The sequence below is a fragment of the Chinchilla lanigera genome, unplaced genomic scaffold (genome assembly GCF_000276665.1).
Source record: "Chinchilla lanigera isolate Chin_1 unplaced genomic scaffold, ChiLan1.0 scaffold00004, whole genome shotgun sequence".
Lineage (NCBI taxonomy): Eukaryota > Metazoa > Chordata > Mammalia > Rodentia > Chinchillidae > Chinchilla > Chinchilla lanigera.
In genome coordinates this window covers 31,029,289-31,052,810 of record NW_004955405.1, presented here as the reverse complement: position 1 = coordinate 31,052,810, position 23,522 = coordinate 31,029,289, and the positions used below count along the sequence as shown (strand labels likewise).

The 23,522-nt window shown below is 38.4% G+C and overlaps 1 protein-coding gene across 4 annotated transcripts in view; it reads left to right on the top strand.

Annotated features, from left to right (window-relative positions):
• Cep83 (centrosomal protein 83kDa) overlaps positions 1–23,522 on the top strand; it is a 141,301-nt gene that overhangs the window by 113,014 nt on the left and 4,765 nt on the right. For all 4 annotated transcript variants that reach the window (XM_013518406.1, XM_005374473.2, XM_005374474.2 and 1 more), the window contains 3 exons: positions 4,724–4,799; positions 6,753–6,910; positions 8,763–8,892. In XM_013518406.1, the coding sequence (XP_013373860.1) occupies positions 4,724–4,799; positions 6,753–6,910; positions 8,763–8,892 (364 nt within the window). The remainder of the gene's footprint in view (positions 1–4,723; positions 4,800–6,752; positions 6,911–8,762; positions 8,893–23,522) is intronic.

The window sequence follows — 23,522 nt, the reverse complement described above, 5'->3', positions numbered from 1 at the left end:
TTCCTCCCTTCCTCCTCTCCCTTTTTCTTCTCCTTTTCTATCTCTAGTGTCTGCTTCTTTCCTGTTGCTTTCTTTGTGACGCCAAAACTCTTATGTTGGGATTAAAGACAGAGAAAAGTTTATTTATTTATATTTATTTATTTATTTATTTTTGTCTTTTTGAGACAGAGTCTTGCTGTGCAGTTCAGGCCAGCCATGAGCTCACTTTCTAGCCCAGGCTGGTCTTGAACTCACAACCATCCTCCTGCCTCAGCCTCCTGAGTGCTGGGATTACAGGTGTGCACCACCACACCCGGCTGTGAAAAGTTTAAAGAATGGTTTGGATCTGGTTTGCATACCTCTCCTTGGGCAAGAGAGATAAGGTCCCATGGCTCAGCCAGGTTGAATGCTTATTTCTGTAGGGTAGTGGTGGGGAGGAGGCTAAGTGTGAGATCAGAAATGGGGAGGCAGTCTTTTGGGGAAATAATAGTAGTAACTATGCAAGGGAAGGGGATCTTAATTATTGAAGATATCGCGTAGTGAATGCCACTTAATTTTCTTTCGCATGGCTTAAAGCCAGAGATCTGTTTTCCATTTGGGGCTTTCTAATTTTTTTCTTAAGATTTTTTTATTAATATTTTGACATTTTCATTTCAGTAGTTTGGATTTTTTTGTTTATAATGAATATTTGCCTTTAAAAACATATAATTATTATGTAATATATGTTTTTTTCTATTTATACCCAATCTTGAGAATTATCTGTTGTGTGTCATCTTAAGAGGAAACAGGACACCATAGGTGGCCATTTGGAAAAATGCTGTCAAAATTTGAACTGCAACGAAAGTGACTGAGGTGGCTTGTTCGTGGTGTATTGGAAAGACGTAGTGGTTCTTGTTGCATGTCTTTGCCTGTGATTCCTGTCAATTACTGAACCCTGGTTCTAGCTGTCTAGTTCTTCTTTGATTCAGTGGGTTCTTATGTCCTTACAAGATAATCCTTTTTTGTTAGTAATGACCAGCATCCATTTTCAGTGCTCATAAGCAGGAAACTTGACTTCAGAATGTTGGTATAAGAAACCCCTGCCAGTCTCAAGAGACTTGTTCTAGGAACCTGTGACGGTAGAGAAATCCGGACTACAGCTTCTCTTGCTTGCCACGTTACATTGCTTTCCCACTAACACCAAATGAAGGCAAGAGCCTTCACTGCCCAGTATGGTAACACTAGTCACATGTAGCAATTTAAATCTAGATTTAAGTAATTAAATTTTAAGAATTGAAAATTCAGTTGCTCAGTCACACTAGCCACATTTTAAATGTGCAGTAGCAACATGTAGCTAGTGTCTATCGTGTTGGCAGGTTCAGTTTGTAAAACATTTCCATCATCAGAGAAAGCTCTATCCTATAGCACTGTGGACGGTTAAGGGTAGGAATTCTGCCTGTTATTTTTCAGTGTATCTGTAACACTTAGAACCAGGCTCAGCATTTATGGGCACTCAGTAAGTAGCCATTGAATGTTGCAGTGGCTCGTCCATAGTGCGCCATGGGTATCAGAGTTGACTGCATTACACTTTCAAGGGAACTTGGAACAGCTCCAACTTAATGTTATTCCACAACTGCCATTTACATTTTTACCCAGCTATAGTCTCTGTTGTATCTTGGCCCTCCATTCTGTGGAGGCCCTTATATTTATACTGCTAAAATTACTTTTAAAGTATAAAGTACTTATTTATAATTTCTTTTCCTCCAGTTTACTTATCCTTCACTTTCTGATTTTTCCCTACCCCCATCTATTCATTAAAATTCTCCTTTTAATAACAGTTTTTGCTATAACCTTTGAAATCCCTGTTCTGTTGCCAAGAAATGTTTTGCAGGATTTTTCATGCTCCCTCCTGATGTCATATAACCTGGCAACCCTCTCATGTGGAGATTATCTTTTCTTCCTTTGTCTTGTGACAAGGGACCAACACAGAAAATCCCCATTTGTAAACGCTGACTTGATGTCACACGATTGTTTGACTACCTCAGTTCAAATGATTTTTCCTTTGATACTTGTTGCATCTAGTTTACCCCTGTCTTTTTTCTTCTCCAGTTACTGATATACCGGATGTCCCTCAGTCACTTGAGGTCTTTCATACCTGGCTCCATGTTTCTGTGTTTTCTGTGCCTGGCCATCATTTTAAAGTGACCGCACCTCCGTATTGTTGAGCAGTTCAGCACCTTTAGCCTTGTAGTTTATCCTGTTCACACTCCGGTGCTCTTTACCTTTATTCCACTTGATCATCTCATACCCACAGCCACATCCTGCACCTTGTCGTCTCCTAAAACCACTCATTTTAAGGATCTGAATATCTCCATAATCTCCTACTATTCTGTACCCTAATCCCTTTTTATTCTCTTTCTTTTCCTATTACAGTAAAAACGCTTTCCCCATTTATTTCCTCTGTTACCTGTAGGATTTTATGTCATTATTTACATTCTTCACCTTCAGTGTATCGTTCTCTATCTCAGATTTTATGTTCACAATCTAGTTCAAACTGTATCTCTCTTGTGTAATCTTAACTGGTCCCCTAATGAAAATTAATTGTACTTTTTATTATACTTGTTTTTACAGTACTGGGATTTGCACCTGTGGCCTTAGCACTGAGCTAGATCCCTATCCCTTTTTAAGTTTCTTATTGTTGAGACAGGGTCTAACTGAATTGTTTAATTGCCCAGGCTAGGCTTGAACTTGTGATCCTCCTGCCTCAGCCTCTCAGAGTTCTGCGATTACAAGTGTGTACCACTATGCTGGGCTTTTTTTCCTCTACTTTGTACTTCTAATATAAACCTTATTTTCTTTTGACTTGTGACACGCCTTAAATATTAAAAACCTTATCAGAAGAGATATTATACTTTAATTCCTAAATCTGTAATGCTGTCTTTTGAAACACTATCTACTTTTCTTGAACTCTTTTGTAATTGATATTTAAAATAATTGGTGTTATCCCTAAACCCAGATAATATCTATTAAAATTAATTTTATTTATGTTAAAGTCCATTATCCCTTAAAATCTTATGTAATATCTTCAATCATGAAGTAATTTTCTCTTTTTAAAAATCTGATAGCAGTTTTCGATTCTAACCCTGTAGCATATCAGCAAAGTGAACTGAAGAAGAGCCTGTGCTGTATCGCATCTCCCACAGCCAGCCGTGACGGTGCTCCTCTTCCCTCACACATCACTGGGGTTCAGATGCTCCTCACTACTCATTCATTTCTCTGGCTTCAGCGTTGTACGCAGGGCATCATTTTATCTTCACTGTAGACTTCCACTGAAGCAGACTGGCCATGAATGCTTTCTTATTGAGTCTTGTTCCTTCTTGATCATCCAGGTACTATATATCCGCATTCTTTATCAGAGCTAGGATGTTTTTAGAGCCTTCATTTTCTAACTCTGACTCTAGGCTAGGACCCACAGTGTTCTCTTTTCTATATACATTGTTACGCTTTTGTAGAAATAAACCTTTATTAATTCAGTAACCCAAAAGCACCAAATTAATAATATCCATAAATATTTATGGAGGAAATGCACAACAAGCTTGAAAGAGTACTAGTAATCTAGCTAGACATATGAAGTAAGAATTTGACTGCTACCCGCAAGACTGCCCTCTTCCTTTAGTGCTGTTGCTTCTGGCATTTATTTGTAATCATCTCAAGCAATGGGTCATATTACCTATTCTGCTTACACATGCAGTGTCTGATACAGGGTTTAGGTTCATTCAGTTCATCCACAGATATTTATTGAATTCTTGTACTTACAGCATAGCTATAGGCACATCCTAATTGGGTACATAGGGCATACTAATAAAAATAACAAGTGCCAAGTAAATTATATTTAAGTGCTTAAAGAATTTTCAAGAGAAGATTGAGGGCCTATCCTGGTAACCCTAATTAATACAAAGTCTTCTCTGTCTGATGAGTCATTTCCTCCCCAGAGATGTTCTGTGTGATTGTGTGTGTATGTTTCCAGTAGTAAGGATTGAGCCCTAGAGCCTTTGCACTGAGCTACTACTTCTCCGAGACAGGATCTCACTGAGTCACCAAGTTGCCTAGGCTGGACTGGAAATTGCAGTCTTCCTGCCTCAGCCTCCCAGGGAGAGCTACTTTGCATGTTAAGGCTGTGGCTGAGCATGTATCATTTCTTTAGAAGAGAGTGCAAACTGTGTTCTCTTCAAATTTTTATCTCAGGGATTAAAAGCTCATAAGGCATTTTATAGAATACGGTATGTTGTCCTGAAGAGACAGTTTTCTTTGAAATCTGTAGCCTCTAAAGAGTGAAAGTGAAATAGCAGCATGTCTTATAGCATTTTATAGATTGTAAAATGTTTAAGTGGTATGGGTATGAGGTGCCTTCTCCTAAACTGAACTGCCTTCTGATGCCTTAGGAACACACTTCTGTACTGTTCTGTTGATGGCCAGTTGTTCTGATCCCTGTGTTGGTTAAAATCTTACTCAGTTTTGTCTCCTGTACTCCTGGGCAGATATGCTGTCTCATCCTTCTGCTGTTCACAGTTTCCTGTTGTAGAAGTCATTCGTGTTTCATCATAGTTATGCAGTTATATGCCAACACAGCCTCCGTCTTCACGATTGGGTCTGCCAGTTTGCATAGCACAGGGCCTGGTGTCAGCCAGTCGGTGGAATGATTGAATAATTCAGTAAAACGTGAGCTATGGATTTGTAATACATTTTGTTGAATTATGGTTTTTAGGCTAAAACTTCAACAACAGATTGTGAATACTGAAAATGCAGAGAAAGAAAGAAATGAAAATTCTGATCTGAAACAGGTATGATTTTAGGAGACATTTTGTTTGTAGTTTAAGTGCTTCTTTAAATTTGTGTTTTGTATAGTTTGAATTTTTCTTACCAGTGTTACAATAATCTCATCACCACGGTCAATAACATAGATGAGACTGATATGTAAAGATGAAATGTTTCAACCTTACTGCTTTGATTTAGTAAGCTTCTTTTGCTAACTGCTGTTTTTATTGAAATATTTATATGCTGTAGCCCGTGCAATGTTTTAAAAAGTATAGTTAAAAGACCGCACTTAGGCCAGGGGTGGTAATGCACACCTGTAATCTCAGCCTTCCAGAGGCTGGAGCAGGAGGAGGTTGGCTAAGAGTGCAAGGCCAGCAAGAACTGGATAGTGAGACCCTGTCTCAAAAACCAAAACCAGAACCAACCGAGCAAAAAAAAAAACCCAGGAAACAAAGTTTAGTATTCTAAATTTTAAAAATTAGTTAGAAATACTAGGTTTGAAGGTTACTTGAATAATTTGCTTGTAACTTTATATTTTCCAGGAAGTATTTCTTGCTATGTCCCTATGTCTAAGAGTTGTATTTATAGAAAGAAATTTATGTTATTTAAAGTAATTTGGGTTCAGGGAAAATTTATATAAGGTTGAGCAAAATATAGAAAATGTTCTTTTCTGAATTCTATGTCCTTTTTCTGGGGTAAATACATTTTCCCCCTGAGTCTTAACCAGCAGAACATAATGTCTGATTCTCTGAGAAAGAAGTTACCTAGTATCCTTGGCATCCGATGGATATGGACAGGTGGTGGGCTCTTTGAAGGCTGCTTATTCAGGCAATTGTAATACAGATTTAATGTTTGCTATTCCAGTTAAAAATAAATAATACTTTTGCATGAAGAAGTTAATTCTAAAATACAAATTTGAGATGTACAGTTTTACTTTATTTTGCTAACAATTGTTTTATGGATATACATGTAGTTCTGTTTTATTTAGCTTTGTTGCCATGAGAAAAATAATATGATTACTTCCCCTTTAATTTATTGTGTAAAGACTCTTGTTACTTTTAGCACTTGAATCTCATGATAGGTTCTTTTCATCTCTGGCTCTTGATTCTTTTTGCTCAGAAATGTTTCAGAATGGCTAAAAGAGGGAAAGAAGAAGGAGAACTTTTGTTATTTATTAATTGATGAAAGTAACTAGTTGGGCAAATTGATGTAACTATCCTCAATGAAGACTATTTAGATATAACAGAAATAGTGTGAATTGTTCTCACCTATTAATCTGCAACTACATAATTACCTACTTTGGATAAGAAAAAGTACTCCCAGATGAAGGAAGATTGGGATAAAGCCCTTGAGGGATTTTGTGGGGTTTGATATATGCCGCTAGCAGCCAAGGAATCTCTAGCATCCATTAGATTTCTCAAAGCACCTTTCTTCTGCCCACCAACACTGGACATACAGGATGCCTTTTAAAGTCAAGAGGAGCATGATCCTTCCTGTGTTAGCACTGTTTCCTGACCGCTCAGAGAGCCCTCTGCAAGGGCAGCTCATCTCCCCATGAGGGAGGGAGAACAGGCCTCAGCTGCTTCTCCAGCTAACGTGCTTTAGAATCCGTTCTATCCAAGAAGGCTAGGGGAAGCAATTGTTGGATTCTCTTTTCTCATTTTCTTGCTCTCCTCCTGCTAACGCTCTCCCTACTCCCAATACCCCTGAGCTGTGCTTTTTGGGGGAAGAAAAGAAGGGACTCAGTGCCTGAGGAGCTTATGGCTGTTGGTGGTCTCTGGTTAAGAGTAAGAAGGGCCAGTGCTGCTACTATTTATTATTTCCTTTAAGGGCACCCTTGAGAGCCTGTTGGCTGGGTGGGGCACTTGGCAGGGGAAAGTCTCACTGTCGCCTCTTTTTACATAACTTATTGCATCTGCTTAGTGGCTATATATTCACTGTTTCTGTCTCTCTCTCTCTTTTTTTTTTTTTTTTTTTAGCAAATCAGTAGTTTGCAGATCCAAGTGACCTCACTGACCCGATCTGAGAATGAACTGCTGAATTCAAACCAAATGCTGAAAGAAATGGTGGAGAGGTTAAAGCAAGAATGCCGTAATTTAAGAAGCCAAGCTGAAAAAGTACAACTAGAAGTTGAAAAGTAGAGTTTGTGCTTCATTATGTATAATTTTCTCTATCTGATATACAATGTGTAGTTGTTTCAGAGATGACTGCAGCATCAAGTGTGTCTGTGTTTAGTTACAAATGCATTTGATAGTGTACAGTGGTCTCAGGTAATGTACTTTCCATTTGTATAAAATAAGCTTCATAGACTCTTTTTCTTTTTGATTTAAACACATGGCAAAGAAAGCCTTTCAAAGTCTGCCAGAGCAAATGATTCTGAAAATGCTCAAAGAAAGTCTCTTCTTCATGGAGCAAACCCAAATGTTTCTTCAAAAATCTGCTCTAAACACCAGAGAACAGAATGACTTGGTTGTGGGGTTGCTAGGTGTGTGTGTGTGTGTGTGTGTGTGTGTGTATAACTTGCTTCCTGGAATTAGAGCTAGTGTTTTGAATTTTACCTTTGGAAAAACTAATTGGTTTATTTTTGTTTGGTTTTTGGCTTTGAAATTTGTTAGTAGTATATAGGATAGTATACTGGTGGGGAAGTTATTTTGGTTATATTCAAGACCTTATATTCTCTGGAAAATCCTGCATGCTAGAATAAGGCTAGGGATGTAGCTCTGTGACAGAGAGCTTACTGGCACACAGGAGGACTTTTGACTCCACCTGTCCAATTAGTCGTATCAGTCAGGAGATGTGCTAGAATATTGTGCTGTTTCATATTTACTTTGTCTTTTAAACATATTACTGTACATTTCATTTATATCAAACATTTTCACATTTGTTCTTCTAAAGTTTTACCACATTTTTCCCCCCTTTGGATTTTTGTTGCTGTCGTTGTTGTTCCTTCATATGGTTTTCATGTATTGGGTTAAAGGAAGTAAGGAAGGTGTTTGTTCATGATGTTTAATGTTCCAGATAGCCTAATAATGTATTCTTTTGCAAAACAGTACAAATTTGTATCTTAGAATTCTTAAATGTTTTCAGATGAACTTAATTCTAACTTATCTAGAAAATTTAAAGAATTTATTATTGGTTTCTGGATGTTATTCATAGGCTTGTATAGAATAAAATAATTTGGGCTAGAAGTTAGTTGAGTGTAATTTTATTTTTTTGTCTTTTGAGATGGAGTCTCACTATGTACTTTAGGCTGGCTCTGAACTCCAGCTGATCCTCATGCTTCAGCCTCCTGAGTTCTGGATTTCAGGCGTGTACCACCATACTTGGTTAGAATGTAATTTTAAACCCAGCTAGCAAACTTGAATCTGCGTGACCTTAGGCATGTAGTCTAACTTGTCAGAGTTTATTTTCATTTGTACTGCCCAAAGTAAGGGTAGTAAGGATCATATAGAGTATGATAAAGAATGGCTTTAAATAGCTGTGAAGAATAGCTTTAAAAATGTTACTGTTTCATTATCTTAACATATCATTTATATGAATTTTACTCTAGCCAGAAAACCTCCATGGTAAGACTTGGTACCAGGCTTCATTTTTAACCAGTTTTATCAGGCCCAATTTTCATAGCTTGGTGGTTATTATAAGAGCAGGTTATTAACTGTTTGACCTGCCCTTAACTAGACCTGAGTCCTTTTGCAAGTTTGAAAACTTAGTTTGAAAACTGCTTAAAGCCGCCTCATTTTCTCTATCTGAAAAAAAGACTTAATAGAGAAGTACTTATCTTAGAGGGGTTTTGTGAAGACATAGTATGCATACTATTATGACGCAGTGCCTGGTTCACAGGAAGAGCTGCAGCGGTAGTGCTGGCAAGAGCAGCGTGCCTAGAGTTGGAAAAGGAAGGATATGGCCAGGCGTGTTGTGAGTTGGCCGGTACTTGTGATCATCTTCTTAATCCTGAGAGTTTACATGACTTGCACATATCCTTTTGACAGGACATTGGAAGAAAAACAGATACAGTGGTTGGAAGAAAAGCATAAGCTCCATGAACGTATCACAGACAGAGAAGAAAAGTATAATCAGGCCAAAGAGAAACTGCAACGAGCTGCAACTGCCCAGAAAAAGGCAAGAGATTCTTATCAAAATGATTTCTATAGAGTGAAACATATTTTAGGGGAATAAAAAAATGTAAGTGGAGCTAAGAGTTTCGTGACATGTTTAATTTGATATGTAAGCATTGTGTTTTACTGTGATGTTGCAGAAGTAAGTTGGGAAAATCCAAGCCATCCAGTAGGTTAATTTGTACGTTTTGTTTAGAGTAGACACACACTGATGCAGAGAGATGGTATTTTTCAGAGTAATTTGAAGTTTCCAGGCAAACCTACACACGTCTTAGCTGGCTGATTCTTCAGTTATGTCATAGTGTGGCTAGGCCTATGTTGAGTTTGCCTAAAATCTGCAATATTGTTTTTGTAGTGCAAAGGCCCTTTTGTTTCCAGCTCAAATGCAGGAGCAAGTGTCTCCTTGCTGCAGCAGTAAGACCTGGGGCTCTCCCTGGTTTCTGAAAGGGCCATGATAGTTTCCACCTTGGTCTTGTCCAAGTTGTGCCCCTGCGGGGTACTTTTCTCTATGACCTAAAGGCTTTGTTTTCTTAGAAACAGTCCTGTGCATCATGGAAATTGTGTGGCCAAATGATTCATTGAAGTCAGTGGTTTGCACTGTTTTTTTTTTTTTTAGCTTCAACAAACTCAGCAACGTAGTAGGTCCTATCAGAAACAGTGATTCTTGTGGTAGTGATTCAGCAGTTCTTTTCACAGAATTAGAGCGCAGGGAGGGGTGTGGGAGTGTGTCAGCTGGCCATGCCTCTGCTGAGCTCCATTCTTATGGATCTGGTTCTGAGGAGGAGAAAGGATCTGAGATGACAGGGAGCTAGCTGCTCCAAGGGATAGGCCCTGGTACCTTAGGATCTGTACGTTTATGTTCGCATAGGAAAAAATAACTCTAGATCATTCAGGTATACTTAGTTTGGAAGCTAAGGACACTGTTCCTAGATGTCATTTTATGTTATTGGATTTAACCAGCAAATGTGACTGACAGCGACAGCATGAGTAGTCTGAAAGGCATTATGCTGTGCTCTCCTGGCATATATTACTTTTCTCATAATGCCAAGACTAACATAATATTGAGATTAGAAAAACAATACTTGCTATGTGGAATCCCCATGCTTTATGCTCATATATAAGCACGTACTTGTTTTTTTCCTGTACACGTCACTTTCTTTCTGTCCATACACATGCTAGAAAGTGTGGGTGTGCATGGAATTTCAGTGAATGCTCTGTGTGTGTGATGGACGATCCTACTTATGCTCCCTTGCACTGTGCTCGAAGCCTAGAAGCATGGGAAGCCAATTTGAGACAGAAATTACAAGAAATTGTGAGAGCTGATTTTTATCTTCCACAGATAAACTTTTACGTTAATTTTTTTTATTTTAAGGAGAAAAAGAAAACAATAACAACAATGAAGACAAAAAACAAAACAATACAAAAACAGTGAAAACAATACAGGATTGTGAAACAAGATGATAGGAATTAACAATGGCTGTTATGTTAACGTTGAGATTTTAGAGATAATTATCTTAGAGATTAGATCCTAATTATCAAGGTTAGTTTGGGTTGACTTCTTTTGGAGCAAAAGTGACATCCAGTGGTGAGAGAGATTATCAGCTAATCATAGGTAACCCAGACCTGGGAGAGGAGGTGATATTTAAAAAACCTACAAAGTAACATTTTATCAGTATTGTGACATAGCATGAATGTTTTACTATGAGAATTTACCACATGATGCATAAAAACATGGTAAATATTAATTTCACTTTAAAAGTATGGATTATTATTTAAGTCATGGGAAATTATTAACTTCAATTTAGTGAATAACAATGATCCAATACCCCATATAGGGCGCTGCACCAAGACCTTACAGTTTTAGATCAGTGAAAGTGGAAAAACACTGTATGCGACATAGAAATATTATTAGAAAGTATACAAGTATGTATAATTTCAGGACTGGAAGGGACCTTACCATTGAAATAGCTTTTATGGATTAGGAAACTGTAGTGTATGTACCCAAGATCATTTAACTAGTAAGGATCAGAACCTTCACTAAAATCCTCATCTTTCTACTTTCACTCCAATCTTCTTTCCACTGCACTGTTACTGTTTAATTTCCCACTTTCGTTGATTTTAGGTATTTTATTACTTTTTTCTTTATTATAGCCGTGGCCCTGCAAGTCTTATTTCTTGTAGGAGAATAATCACTATAAATTAACTCATACCTTTTCCCACTTGAGTTAAAGATCATGCTGTAGTACAATGATTTCTCTTTAAGATTACATAAATAGAATTCATAAGTATATAACAGACATTTTTGGCTCTTTATTTAAATGACAAAAGTCATAACTGTCTTACACAGTAAGACTTAAAACATCACAAAATAGAAACCGTAGAGCAGAAATGATAACTCTTTCCTGTGAACAGTTCTTATAACTTGAGAGTTAGCCACTTAATGTTCCTGCCTCCCACCCCCAGGCTAGGTGAGTGCACTTAGAGCTTCACGCTCCTTTACACAAGGCTCCTGTCATTTCTGTAAGTATCTTCAGAAGGGGTCTGTGGTGTAGAAGATATTTTGTTGTATTGCTTGGTCTGAAGGGCTTGCCTGGGGGTTCCGGGTTGGGATGCCCATCTGTGGTGGACGACTTCTCCTTACTTCTCCTTCTCCATCCCCATTGTTAAAAGGTGAGTAGGAGAGAGCGCAAGGGTTGTTTCTCCTTGCGAGGCACTTGAAATGACAACTTGTTATTTTATTCTAAGATACACTTTTCTGAAATATCTCTTGGTCAGATACTGTTGTATTTTCAAAAAAGAGTTGAACCATAATCTTGAAGTTGCAAAATACCTTATTGAATATATTATGTGGCCAGTAGTGTGCCAGACACTGGGGAGAAAATAGAAGCCATCATTATTCCCTGTCTGTGATGACCATAATCTAGTTGGAGACATAAGGTAATGTACAAAAAATACCTAAAGACATAATAAGAATCACCGTGCACCAAAAAAAAAAAAAAAAAAAAAAAAAGAAAGGAAAGGAAAAAGTGCCTAGCATGATGGTGCACTCCTGTAATCCCAGCTCATGGGAGGCTGTGGTAGGAGGATCGCCTGAGTTCAAGGCCAGCGTAGGCTATAAAGTGTGAGTTCAAGGCCAGTCTGAACTGCAGAGCAAGACTCTATCTCAAACAAAACCTTGGAGACGGAGACCACCAGATAGGAAGTCGATATAGTAAACACAGAATGAGGTAAAAAGCCTAGATTTGGGCTTGGAGTATTGGAATGCAAGTGAAGCATAATTCCTAGAGGCATTCTGAAGGGAAAAAAACTACAGAAGATATTCTGGGTAGACACACACTGAGTAGAATGTGGGTGTGTGTGGTGTGTGTGGTGTGTGTGGTGTGTGTGTGTGTGTGGTGTGTGTGTGTGTGTGTGGCCTCAGCTATTCAGGAGGCTGAGGCAGGAGGATCCCTTGAACCCAGGAGTTTGGAGCAAGCCTAGGCAACATAGCAAAACTGTTTCAAACAAGCAAGCAAGCAAATAAACAAACCAAGAACACAATATATTGGTAAATAAGAAAGAGATGAGTATATTTGTCAGCTGAGGAGTGGAAAGAGTAGGTTTGACTAAACACATGTGAGATAAAATGATGGTTGTATATCCATGTAGATATGTAGTGGACTTCTAAGTAAAGCTTAGATAAATGGAATGAAAGGCATCAAGATGAGAAGTCAAAACAGAGATACATAAAACGAAATGAGATGAAGAATATAGGACAGAGTTGCATGGGGAAGAGGGTAGTCATAGAGGTCAAAGCTACAGAGCAGTATTATGAAGCCAAAGGAAAGGAAGGTATCAGAAATAAATGGTCATTAAACGCGGTTATTGAAAGGACTTAATTGGATTTGGCAGCAAAAGGGGGAAATGCAGCTTTGATTTTTATATCCATATTTTCAATTGTTCTATTATTCATTTGTGTCAGGTGCTTATAATACTAAGGTATCCATTTGGCGATCCTGTAATTGAATTGGACTGCTAATGTGGAAATGAAAATCATCCCTTTCAACGAGTTTTCTCTCTGCGCTTGGCATTTCTTTTAGTAGAAGTCATTCTTTGGTCACTTGGGCTCCATGTCTTGTGCTCATCCTGGGGGCTGCCTTTTCTCCAGACCTAGTTAGTTGTTGTATTCATTTCCTAGGACTCAGATACCAAAACTGTATGGGTTAAAACAACAGAAGTTTACTTTCTCACAGTTCTGGAGCCTGGAGATCTAAAATCCCCATGGCACCTGGCTCTGCTCCCTCGTGTGCTCTGGGGGAGGACCTTTTCCATGCACGTCTCCAAGCTTCTGGTGGCAGGATTCAGGGTTCGTGGCGATCAGCCAGCCTCTGCCTCTGTCTTTACATGGTCTTTTCTCTATTTGTCTGCACCTCTGTGTCCGGATTTCCCTCTTACGTGAGGACACTGGTTAGTCACACTGGATTTAGGGCCTACCATAGCTTGGAACAAGCTCATCTTAACTCAATTATATTTGCAAAGACCTTCTTTCCAAATAAGGTCACTCTGGAGTGTTTTCCAACACACACAACCAGTTTTCAATTTTCTGGACACCAACTGTGTGTTCAGCATTCAATCCCAAAACTCTCTACCAAAATTACAGTCAGATCTCACAATTTGTAGGGCTTAGTTCCACAAGACTGCTTTCCCTCAGATGCTAAGTATAAATCCAAGCCACCCAACTGGCTATGCATTAGTTTCCATGATCCCCTCCTCCTATGTGATAATTTCCTAGGTTAGCTCATAGAACTCAATAAAACACCTATGTCTACCATTTATTATAAAGGCTACAACTCAAGAGCAACTAAGTAGAAGAGATGTATAGGGGAAGGCATGGGGTGTGGCAGCTGTGTGTCAGTCCTGTGTTTTCTCGGGATGGGCCATTCACCCAGCAGGTCGGTGTGTTCATCAATACAGAAGCTCCCCAGACTGAATTTCATTGTTCAAGAGCTACAGAGCTCAGTCTCCAGCCATCCTGCCCTCCCTGGAGGCTGGGAGAGTGGAACTTAAAGTATCCACTCTTTAATCACTTGGTCTTCCATCCTGAGGGTATCACTTCATTAGTGTTAAACTGAGATGTGATTTAAAGGAACTTTCGGTATGAATTACAAAAAACACTCATTGCTTAGGTAATTTCCTGCGGTTTTAGGAGCACTGTACAAGTAAGGGGATCAAGGCCAAATATGTTATTTATACCTCTAAAGTTACATCCTAAAGTTCTGGGTAGACCTGAATTGTGGGGAGATGCTATTCAAACTGGTGTATGGGTGGTTCCTTTACAATGTTTCTTGAATTTCCTTTATCCTTTCTCTTTTTATTTCTGTAGCTAATATCCTTGCTTAACAACCTTTACTGTAAGGTTGTTCTATATTCAGCCAATCAAGTTTATGAGTACCTGTTACCTAGTAGGTACTCATTCCTGGAATACAGAAGTAAACAGATCCTGTACTGAGGGGATGTCTTGGTTACTTTTCGCTCGTTGCTGAGACAAAATACCTGATGCCCAGAATTAAGGAAGGAAAAGTTTATTTAGTTTATAGTTCATGGAGGTTTCAGTCCTTACTTGGCTGGCTCCAAGGCAGGGTGGCACATGGTACTGAGCAGCTGTTAATGGCGGTGCAGCAAGAGCAAAAGGGAGGAATGGTGAATGGCGGCAAGCAGCCTCCCTCCCTCCCTTACTTGCGCAAACTATCCGCCCCAGGGCGGGTGCAGCACTCACACCCATAATCCCAGCATTGGATCATGGATCAATCATAAACTCTAAAAGCCCACCCCATGACTGCATGAGGCTTTGGGGGGGACAGCCAGACACAAACTATAGCAGGGGGTTACACTGTAGTGGGTGGGAGACATAAATACACTAGTATTGTCATGTGGAGATGCATGCAAGAAAATTACGCAAGGGTAGAGGGTGTTATTCTATGTAAGTGGTCAGGCAAAGCTTCCTTGATAAGGTAACACTGAGTAGAGATTGGAAGGCAAAGGGGAGATTCCACGTTGCTACATAAAGAAAAGTGTTCCAGACAGAGAATAGCAAGCTCAGTGTGGCCTTAGTATGTGAAGGAGGCACAGAGGAGGAGGATGGAGAGAGAGGCCAAGTGATTCAGAGTCTCTTCATTGCTGTTGTTCTTGCTTTTCTTCCTATTAATGGAGACTGAACCCAAAGCCTTTGCACTGAGCTATATCGCCAGCCCTTTTTCATTTTATTTTGAGAAAGGGTTTCACTGAATCACTAAATTGTTGAGGCTGGGTTCAAATTTGTGATCCTCATGCCTCAGCCTTTGAGAGTGCTTTAGTTTTTATTCTGAATGAGATAGGAACACTAGATTTTTGAATTAAGAAATGATGTAATCTGAATTAGATGTTAGAAGAATCTCTGGCTGAGGGACAGAGAACTCAGGACAACACTTTTTAGTCATCCAAATTAGAGAGTATGTCAACTTGGATTAGGTGTCCAGTGGTAGAGTCTCAGTGGTTACAGTGTGTGTGTGTATGACAGGGTCTTGCTATGTAGTTCAGGCTAGCTTTGAATTCACTATGTAGCCCAGGCTGGCCTCAAGCTTGTGATGATCCTCCTGCCTCAGCCTTCCAGCTGGTGGGAGGGATTACAGGCACGTGCCACCACACCCAGCTGCAGTCTGTATATATCTTAAAGGTAGAAGTTTGCAGTAGTTGTAGGATGTGAAAGAGCGATAAAGCTAAGAAAATGAAATAAATTGCCATTTACCGTTGTGAGATAGATTAGGAAAGGAACAGGTGTGGGGTTATGTAAAGAGTCTAATATTTTAAGGTGCCGCAGTTGCTTGGGTAGAAGTCCATGTGTTAAAGGTCCAGCTCCCAAGGTGTTCACACTGGGAGGTGCTGTGGGCCCCAGGGGAAGGTCTGTGGCCACTGCACGGGATTGTAGGAGTCCTGTCTCAAAGCTTCTTTCTGCTTTCTGGGGCTCCTACTGTGATGGGTCATCCATCCCAGAGGCCCAGAGCAGTGGGATTGCCTAGTCTTGGACCAGAACCTCCAGAAGTATAACCACAATGACTGTTTTCTTTTTGTCAGATTATTGCCTTATGTAGTTAACTAATAGAGATGGTCAACGATACATGGAGGCAGGTGCACCTATAATCTCAGTATTTGGGAGGCTGAAGCAAGAGGATTGCTGTGAGTTTGAGGCCAGTGACAGCTACATAGTGAAACCCTATCTCAAAGAAGAAAAAAAAAAAAGAAAAGAAAAACGGATGTGTGAATATGAAGTTCAGGGGAGAGGAGTAGGCTAGTCATGAAGAACTGGGAATTATCAGCATATAATGGTATTTAAGGCAATGGGATTAGATGAGAAGAGAACAAACCTGAGGATTAAGCATTAAGAAATGCCAAGGCTAGAAGTTGAGAAGGAAGAGACTGAGAGGTAGTGGCCAGTAAGGTAGGAGGAGAAACAAGAAAGTACTAGATGCCAAGTGAAAAGAAGATGCCTCACAAGGACCACCTGTGCCAAGTGACATTGCTAGGGAAGACGGTGAGAGAGTACATGAAGACCGGGAGAAGATTTGGCTATTGGCGATCGTTGGCGACTTGGCAAGAGTGGTTTCTGTGGAATGGTAAACAGATAAGCTTGACTGAGGTGGAATGAAGGGGAACTAGTCATACGGGAAAAGTTGCAGAGTTTGGCATAGGAGTTTTGCTGTGAGGAAGAATAGAAAAATGAGGTTAGTAGCTAGGGAAGGTGGTGGTATCAAAAAGTTTTAAGAAGTAGAAAATTATAGAATAGTTTAGTAGCATGGAGAAAACTGATGATGGAGGAGAAGGAGGGGACAGTTGGAGGAGTCATATGTGAGATTCAGTTCAGAGGTGGAAGGGATAGTGTCTGCGTGGTCGGGTACGGAAAAATATCATAAGGTGGGTGGCTCATGCACAACAGAACGCAGTTGTGGGGGCTGGGAGGTTCAAGATCAGCACATTGGCAGATTCTGAGTCTGGTGAGGACCCACACTCTGGTTCATAGACGGTGGCTTCTAGCCATGGTCTCACATGACAAAAGAGGCAACAGTTCCCTTGGGCCTGTTTTTTAAGAACAGTACAGTAAATCCATGATTGCGGGTTCTGCCTTCATGACTTAATCATTTTCCCCAAACACTATGTCTTTATACTACCTTCTTGGGGGCTAGGATTTTAAAATATGAGCTATGGAGGGACATATTCAGACAATACAGAATGGTATACCTGTTATAACTGGAAAAAAGCCAAAGTACATGATTATAAAATTTGGGTAAATTGAGAGATGGTAGAGATGTGAGGGAACTCTCTACAGATTGTTATATTATTTTCTTAGTGCAAAAAACAGGGTCATCATCCTAGAGATCGAAGTTTGGAAGGATTAGAAATTTGAGGAAAGGCAAGAAGATAGTAGAGAATAATATAGGAGTTTGAGAGTGCTCAGGGAAATTTAGTAGGGTTGCCAGGGAACACTATAGGCTGTTTGAAGTTGGTGGATAATTTAAGGTGGGACTAGTCAGCACAGCGTGTGTGTGTGTCCAGGCATGCAGATTGTATGAGAGTTACATTTACACAGGGTTGTAGTTTGCCAGGCACATTTGAACAACTAGAGTTGGGTCAAGGGTGTCTGGGAGAAAACATGATGATGATGACAGATATTCACTGAGTCAACCAACCAACCAACCAACCAACCATACATTATTTTAGCTGTATTCTAGCTCAATTCCTATCAAAAAGTAGGTGTTTAGTAAATAGTGATTTGCTGTTATCAGCAGTGATGGATGCTAACACTACTGTCATGACTGTGTCCTTAGGAAGTTAATTTCCACATTTGACTCTGAGTCCGTCCTGTATGCTGTTAATATGATGCCATATTAATCTTCTTACAGCACTGCTTTTTGGTCACTGATCCTCTCTGGAGAGCTTTCAGGTGAATCCAAATCCCCATGCAATTATAAAATAATAAAGTCTTAATTCTTGTTTTGTCCTCTCTAGAATGGCGTCTCTCACAATTTTGTACTTATGGACTAGAATTTCCTATAGGAGTCCCTGTATTTTTACCTGTAGTTAATACATGGCCCAGTTACGTGTACATTTTCTCATCCTACCCCTTTTCTCCCTCCTTATCCCTCTTTTTCCCTTTCCCTCTCCATCTCTTTCTCCCTCTCTCCCTGTTTCTCCCTCTCCTATCGCTCAAGTGTGTGTGTGTGTGTGTGTGTATGAAAAATACTCTTTAAAATATGTATATGTGTTATTTAAGATAACATGTTTAATTAAGATTTGTTCATGATGAGGTGTAATTTTTTATATTTTGCTATAATTTATATGACCAATGCAACTATATCTTAGTATGTGATCATACAATAATGAAGTGTTACGCATATCTCTGTTTAAAATATGTGCTATTAGTTGAACTAAAATACCTAAAAGAAGCATATGCTTTTGTAAGGACAGAGTAAGAAATATGTGGACCAGCTCTCCCTGTGTGTCATGGTTTAAATATCTGTCCCTCCCAAATCTGTGTGATAAAATTCTAAACCCCTAGGTGATGACGGTAGGAGGTGGCTCTTTTGGGATGGGTAGGTCACCGGGACAGAGCCCTCACGAGTGGGTTTAGTGCCCTTATAAAAGAAGCCCTAGAGAGCTGCTATGCCCATTTACCACATGAGGGCCCAGTAGAAGGAAGCAAGGAACTGGTCCCATCAGGTGCCACTAACACTGATCTTGGACTTCCCAGACTCTGGAACCATGAGACATAAATTTTGATTGTTTATGTTAGCTAAGCCCTAAGGTCTTTTGTTATAGCAGCTCAACTGGGCTAAAACACCATGACAACTAGACTGGCTAGAAAAAAATATTTTAAAAAATATCTTCAGTAAGCTAACAAAGCATTAGAGCCTTAGGGGACCTAGCTTCTGAGAGTTAGGAGACCTAGAGAGGAACATGGCCCTTGTGGTTGCTTTTCCTTTAGGGGAAATTGCTAATTCCAAAAGGCTAAGACGCTGAGCAAACTTTGATCACCTCAATGGGTATGAGAAACAAAAGTCAGAGTTCAAAATCTGCCACATAGCAGGAGGTCAGGTAAATCCACTAGTGCTTTGGGTTGGGACCTTAAGGTGATTCACCTTTGTCTTGGGTGAACTAAAACTAGGCTGGCTCCTGCAAGTCCTGAAGCATAGCTTCAGATAATCTCACTCCTGCTCACTGGATTAAACTTACTCATGTTGCTAGTATTCCTACTTGCCTGCTAGAAATAGATACAAATCTATTTTAAGGGAAAATAACATTGTAGGCTTGAAATTATTTCTTTAATTTTTTTATGAAATGCTCAGCTGTACATAAAATGTAAAGATAACACTATAGGTTCTCTAGAATGGCTCAGTCCAAAACACTTGATAGCACCACTTACTGGTAAGAACAGAGAACAGTAGGAAGTCTAATTCATTTCTGGTAGGAATGCAGAATGGTACTGCTACTGTGGAAGACACTGCAGACCTTTCTTACAAAGCTAGATATAGTCTTATCATGTGATCCAGCACTCATGTTCCAGTCATGTATTTACTCATGTGTTTGCTCAGATGACTTGAAAACCCAACATAAGCGTTTATAGCAGCTTCTTGCCAACACTTGGAAACAACCAAGATGTCTGTTAGTAGATGTATGGATAAAATTGTGGCACATCCATACATACAGTGTAATATTACTCAGCAAGAAAAAGAAATGAGCCAGCAATTCACACGAAGACATGGAAGAACCTTAAATGTGTATTGGTAAATGAAAGAAGCCACTCTAAAACAGCTGCATACTATGGTGCCAGCTATATGACATTCTGAATAAGGCAAAACTGTGGAAATAGTGAAAAGATCAGTGCTAGCTAGGGATGAGGGGTACAGGGAAGCATGAGTAGGTAAAGCATAGGGAATATTGATGACAGTGAAGTTATTGTGTCTGATACTGTAATGGTATACATACGACATTATGTGTTTGGCATAATCCATGGAAGTGTACAACACAAAAAGAACACTGATTTTCGACTATAGACTTTAGTTAATAATAGCGTATCAGTATTAACAATTTTTGTGTCAGAACAACGACAGGTGTTATTAGTAATGGAAACTGGATGGTGGAGGCAACAGATGGGAATTCTTTACTTTCTGTTCAGTTTTTCTGTAAATTTAAAACTGCTCTAAGAAATATATTGTATTAATTTAAAAGATACAAAAATAGGCCCATAATGAAATAATACAATATAAAAAGCAAGAAGAATAACCCATATAAAGAGACTTCCAAAGGGGGTCCCAAAAATAGGGTAACCAAATACAGGTTTTAAAATGAACATATTTCATATGCTCAGAAGTAGAAGCTTGAAAATTTCACCAAACAACTGGAAAGGGTTTAAAAAGCTTAGAACTAAAAACTCATTAACTAAATTATTAAATCAGTGGATAGATTTGACAACAGATCATCAGCGTCTTCAAGATAATAAACAGAAATCATTGAAACAGGCAGGAAATGTGGAAAATTGAAAATGCTAAGGGCTGGTTTTTGAAGATTGATAAAACCGATAAAGGCTTAGCAAGACTGATTCTTCTTCAACAATTTGAAGATTAGATTAGATAAAGCAAGTGAATGATACCATTAATGAAAAAGGGGATATCACTATATATCTTATAGACAGTAAAATAAAGAGGATATTAAAAATGATTGTCTTATTTATTTGCTTTTTAAATTAAATGAATACATTCCTTGAAGAACATTGTAAAACGAATGCAAGAAGAATTAGGAATTTGAAGAGCCTTCTATTAAAGAAATGGAATCCTTAATTAAAAACCTTCCTCAAAGAAAATGCCTCATTTGGCTTGACTGGTAAATTCTTCCAAATACTTAAGGAAGAAATAATACCAATCTTAACACAAACTCTCTCAGAAAATAGAAAACTAGGAAAAACATCCCCATTTATTTTATGAGGCTTGAACCTGATGCAATCATTGTAAGAAAAATTACATCATAAACAGATGTAAAAATAATAAATACTAGCAGGCTGAATCTACTGATACATTAAAATGGTAATATGAGCATGTAGGCTTAATTCTAGGAATAAAAGTAGCTTAACATGCAAACCTGATGAGTATAATTCAGCACTAAAAGAACAAAGAAATGAACCGACCAGGCGTGGTGGTGCATACGTATAATCCCAGCACCCAGCAAAGCCAAGGCAGGAGGGTTACAAGTTTACTAGCCTGGGCAACTTAATGGGACCCAGTCTCAAAGTAACAAATTACAAAAGGGGTTAGGGACATAGCTCAGTACTAAGGCCTTCAGTTCAATTGTCAGTAGAGGGGACACATACCCTATTTTGATTATTTAAATAGATGCAGATAGCTTGACAAAATTCAATACTTTTGTCATTTAAAAAAAGAAATAGATCAAATTAGAAATAGGAAATTTTCAGTCTGCTAAGTGGTATCTATAAAAATCCTACAGTTCACATACGATTAAATATTGAATGACTTCTTCCATTCACCTAAGTTCAAGAATAAGGCAAGTAGGTCCAGGGACACCATTTGCTCACTATTTTATTTTGGCTCTGGTTAGTGTAATGAATCAAGAAAAAGAAGTGGATATAATTGGAGAGGAAGTAAAATTGTATTCACAGATGACATAAATGTATGTGCATAAAATATAAGCCAGTCTATAAAGTATTAAAATATGTGAAATTTTAAAGTTGCTGGATACAAAGTTAAGTAACAATTATGTTATTGTTATGCACATAACAATTACAAAATAAAATATTTAAATGCCATTTACAATAACATAAAAGGCAAAATACTGGGAATAAATTTAATGAAAGATGTGTAAGACTTCTACATTTAAAAATAGAAATATGCTTAGAAAAATTTAAGAATGCTTAAAGTAGAAACCTAACATGCTCATGATTTAGAAGATTCACTGTTATTATTAAGATGTCAGTTTTCCCCAAATTGATCTGTAAATTGAATACAGTTTTAATCAAAATCTCTCAGCAGGTTCTTTGTGGAAATTAGGAAGCAGATCTTAAAATTTATATTAGAATAGAAAGATGTAGAATAATTAAGGCAGTCTTGAAGAACAGAAAAGCCAGAGAACTTACACTAATGGATACTAATGCTTATTACAATCTGTAGTAATTCAAACTGTGGCATCAGCATAAGGGTAGATATAGTCAAATGGAACGGAATAGTCTACAAATAGACCAAAACATATATGGACTCTTGTCCATAGAAAAGTACCACTGCAGTGCATTTCAATAAAGTAAGGTTAATCTTTTAAGTACAGTATACTATATCAGTGGATTATCTTTAACTCAGACTTACAACAGGTAAAAATGAATCTAAAGGTCTAAGGGTCAAAGGCAAAAAGAAAGCTTTTAGGAGAAATGTTAAAAGAAAATCTTAGGAATTTGGAGTAAGTAAAGATTTGTTAAAACTGAACACAAAAAATACTAGCTACAAATGATTGATAATTTTATTAAAACAAAGCTTTCCATCAAAATGCTATTATATTCTGGGACTAGGTAAGTCTACGTGAATCTACAAAAGACTTTTTTTTTTTTGGTGTGGTGCTGGGGTTTGAACCCAGGGCCTTGTGAATGCTAGACAGGGCTCTACCACTGAGCCACATTCCCAGGCCAAAGGACTCATATTGTACATTTATAAGGAACTCTTACAAATCAGTAAGAAACTGGTTACTCAAAACAGTTTTCTTTTTCAAAACAGTGAGCAAAAGACTATGATACGCACATCACCAAAAAGGGTACACAGATGACCAGTGTACATGAGGTACTCAACATCTTTAGCTATAAAAAAAATACCAATCAAAACTACAATGAGATACTACTACCACAGTCCACCAGACTAGGTCAAACTTAAAAGACTGACCTTACCATGTATTGGCAAGGATGTAAAACAACTAGAACTTTTATTGATGGTGGGCATGTAGTTGGTATAATAAGTTAACTGATTATTTACATACTAAAGCAAGAATATTTGATAATCTTCACCTTAGGTGTATATATACTTTGTAAAATGAGAACCATATATCCATCAAAAATGTGTTCAGGAATGTTCCTAAGAACTTTACATCTCAAAGTGGAAATAGTTCAACAGAAGAGCAGATAAATGTGGTACATTTGCATAATGGATGACAATGAAAATATTGTGATATGCAATAACATGGCTTAATTGTATAGGTAAAATGTTGAGAAAAAATCCCTATGCAAAATATATGCTATATGATTTATATATGGGTAGGTGGATATATAGGTGGGTGTTAATGACCTATGCATACGTAAATACTTGTGGTCATACAGATCAGAAGAGTGGTTCCTTTGCCAGGGTAGACAGGAAGAGAATGAGGAGACCCTTGGGTGCTGGTAGGTGTGGAGCAATGGGGTCAGTGAGAAGAAGTGATACTTGTAATACTTCCAACTAGGAGTACCCCTCAGTAGTGAATTAGTAGTGAAGTGGGTGAATAGAATAAACTATGTAACAGGCATAAGGGGACTAAAGTATGTGGCAATGAATGAACTACACCTATAAGTAGTAACATGAATAAATCTCACAAACATAATGT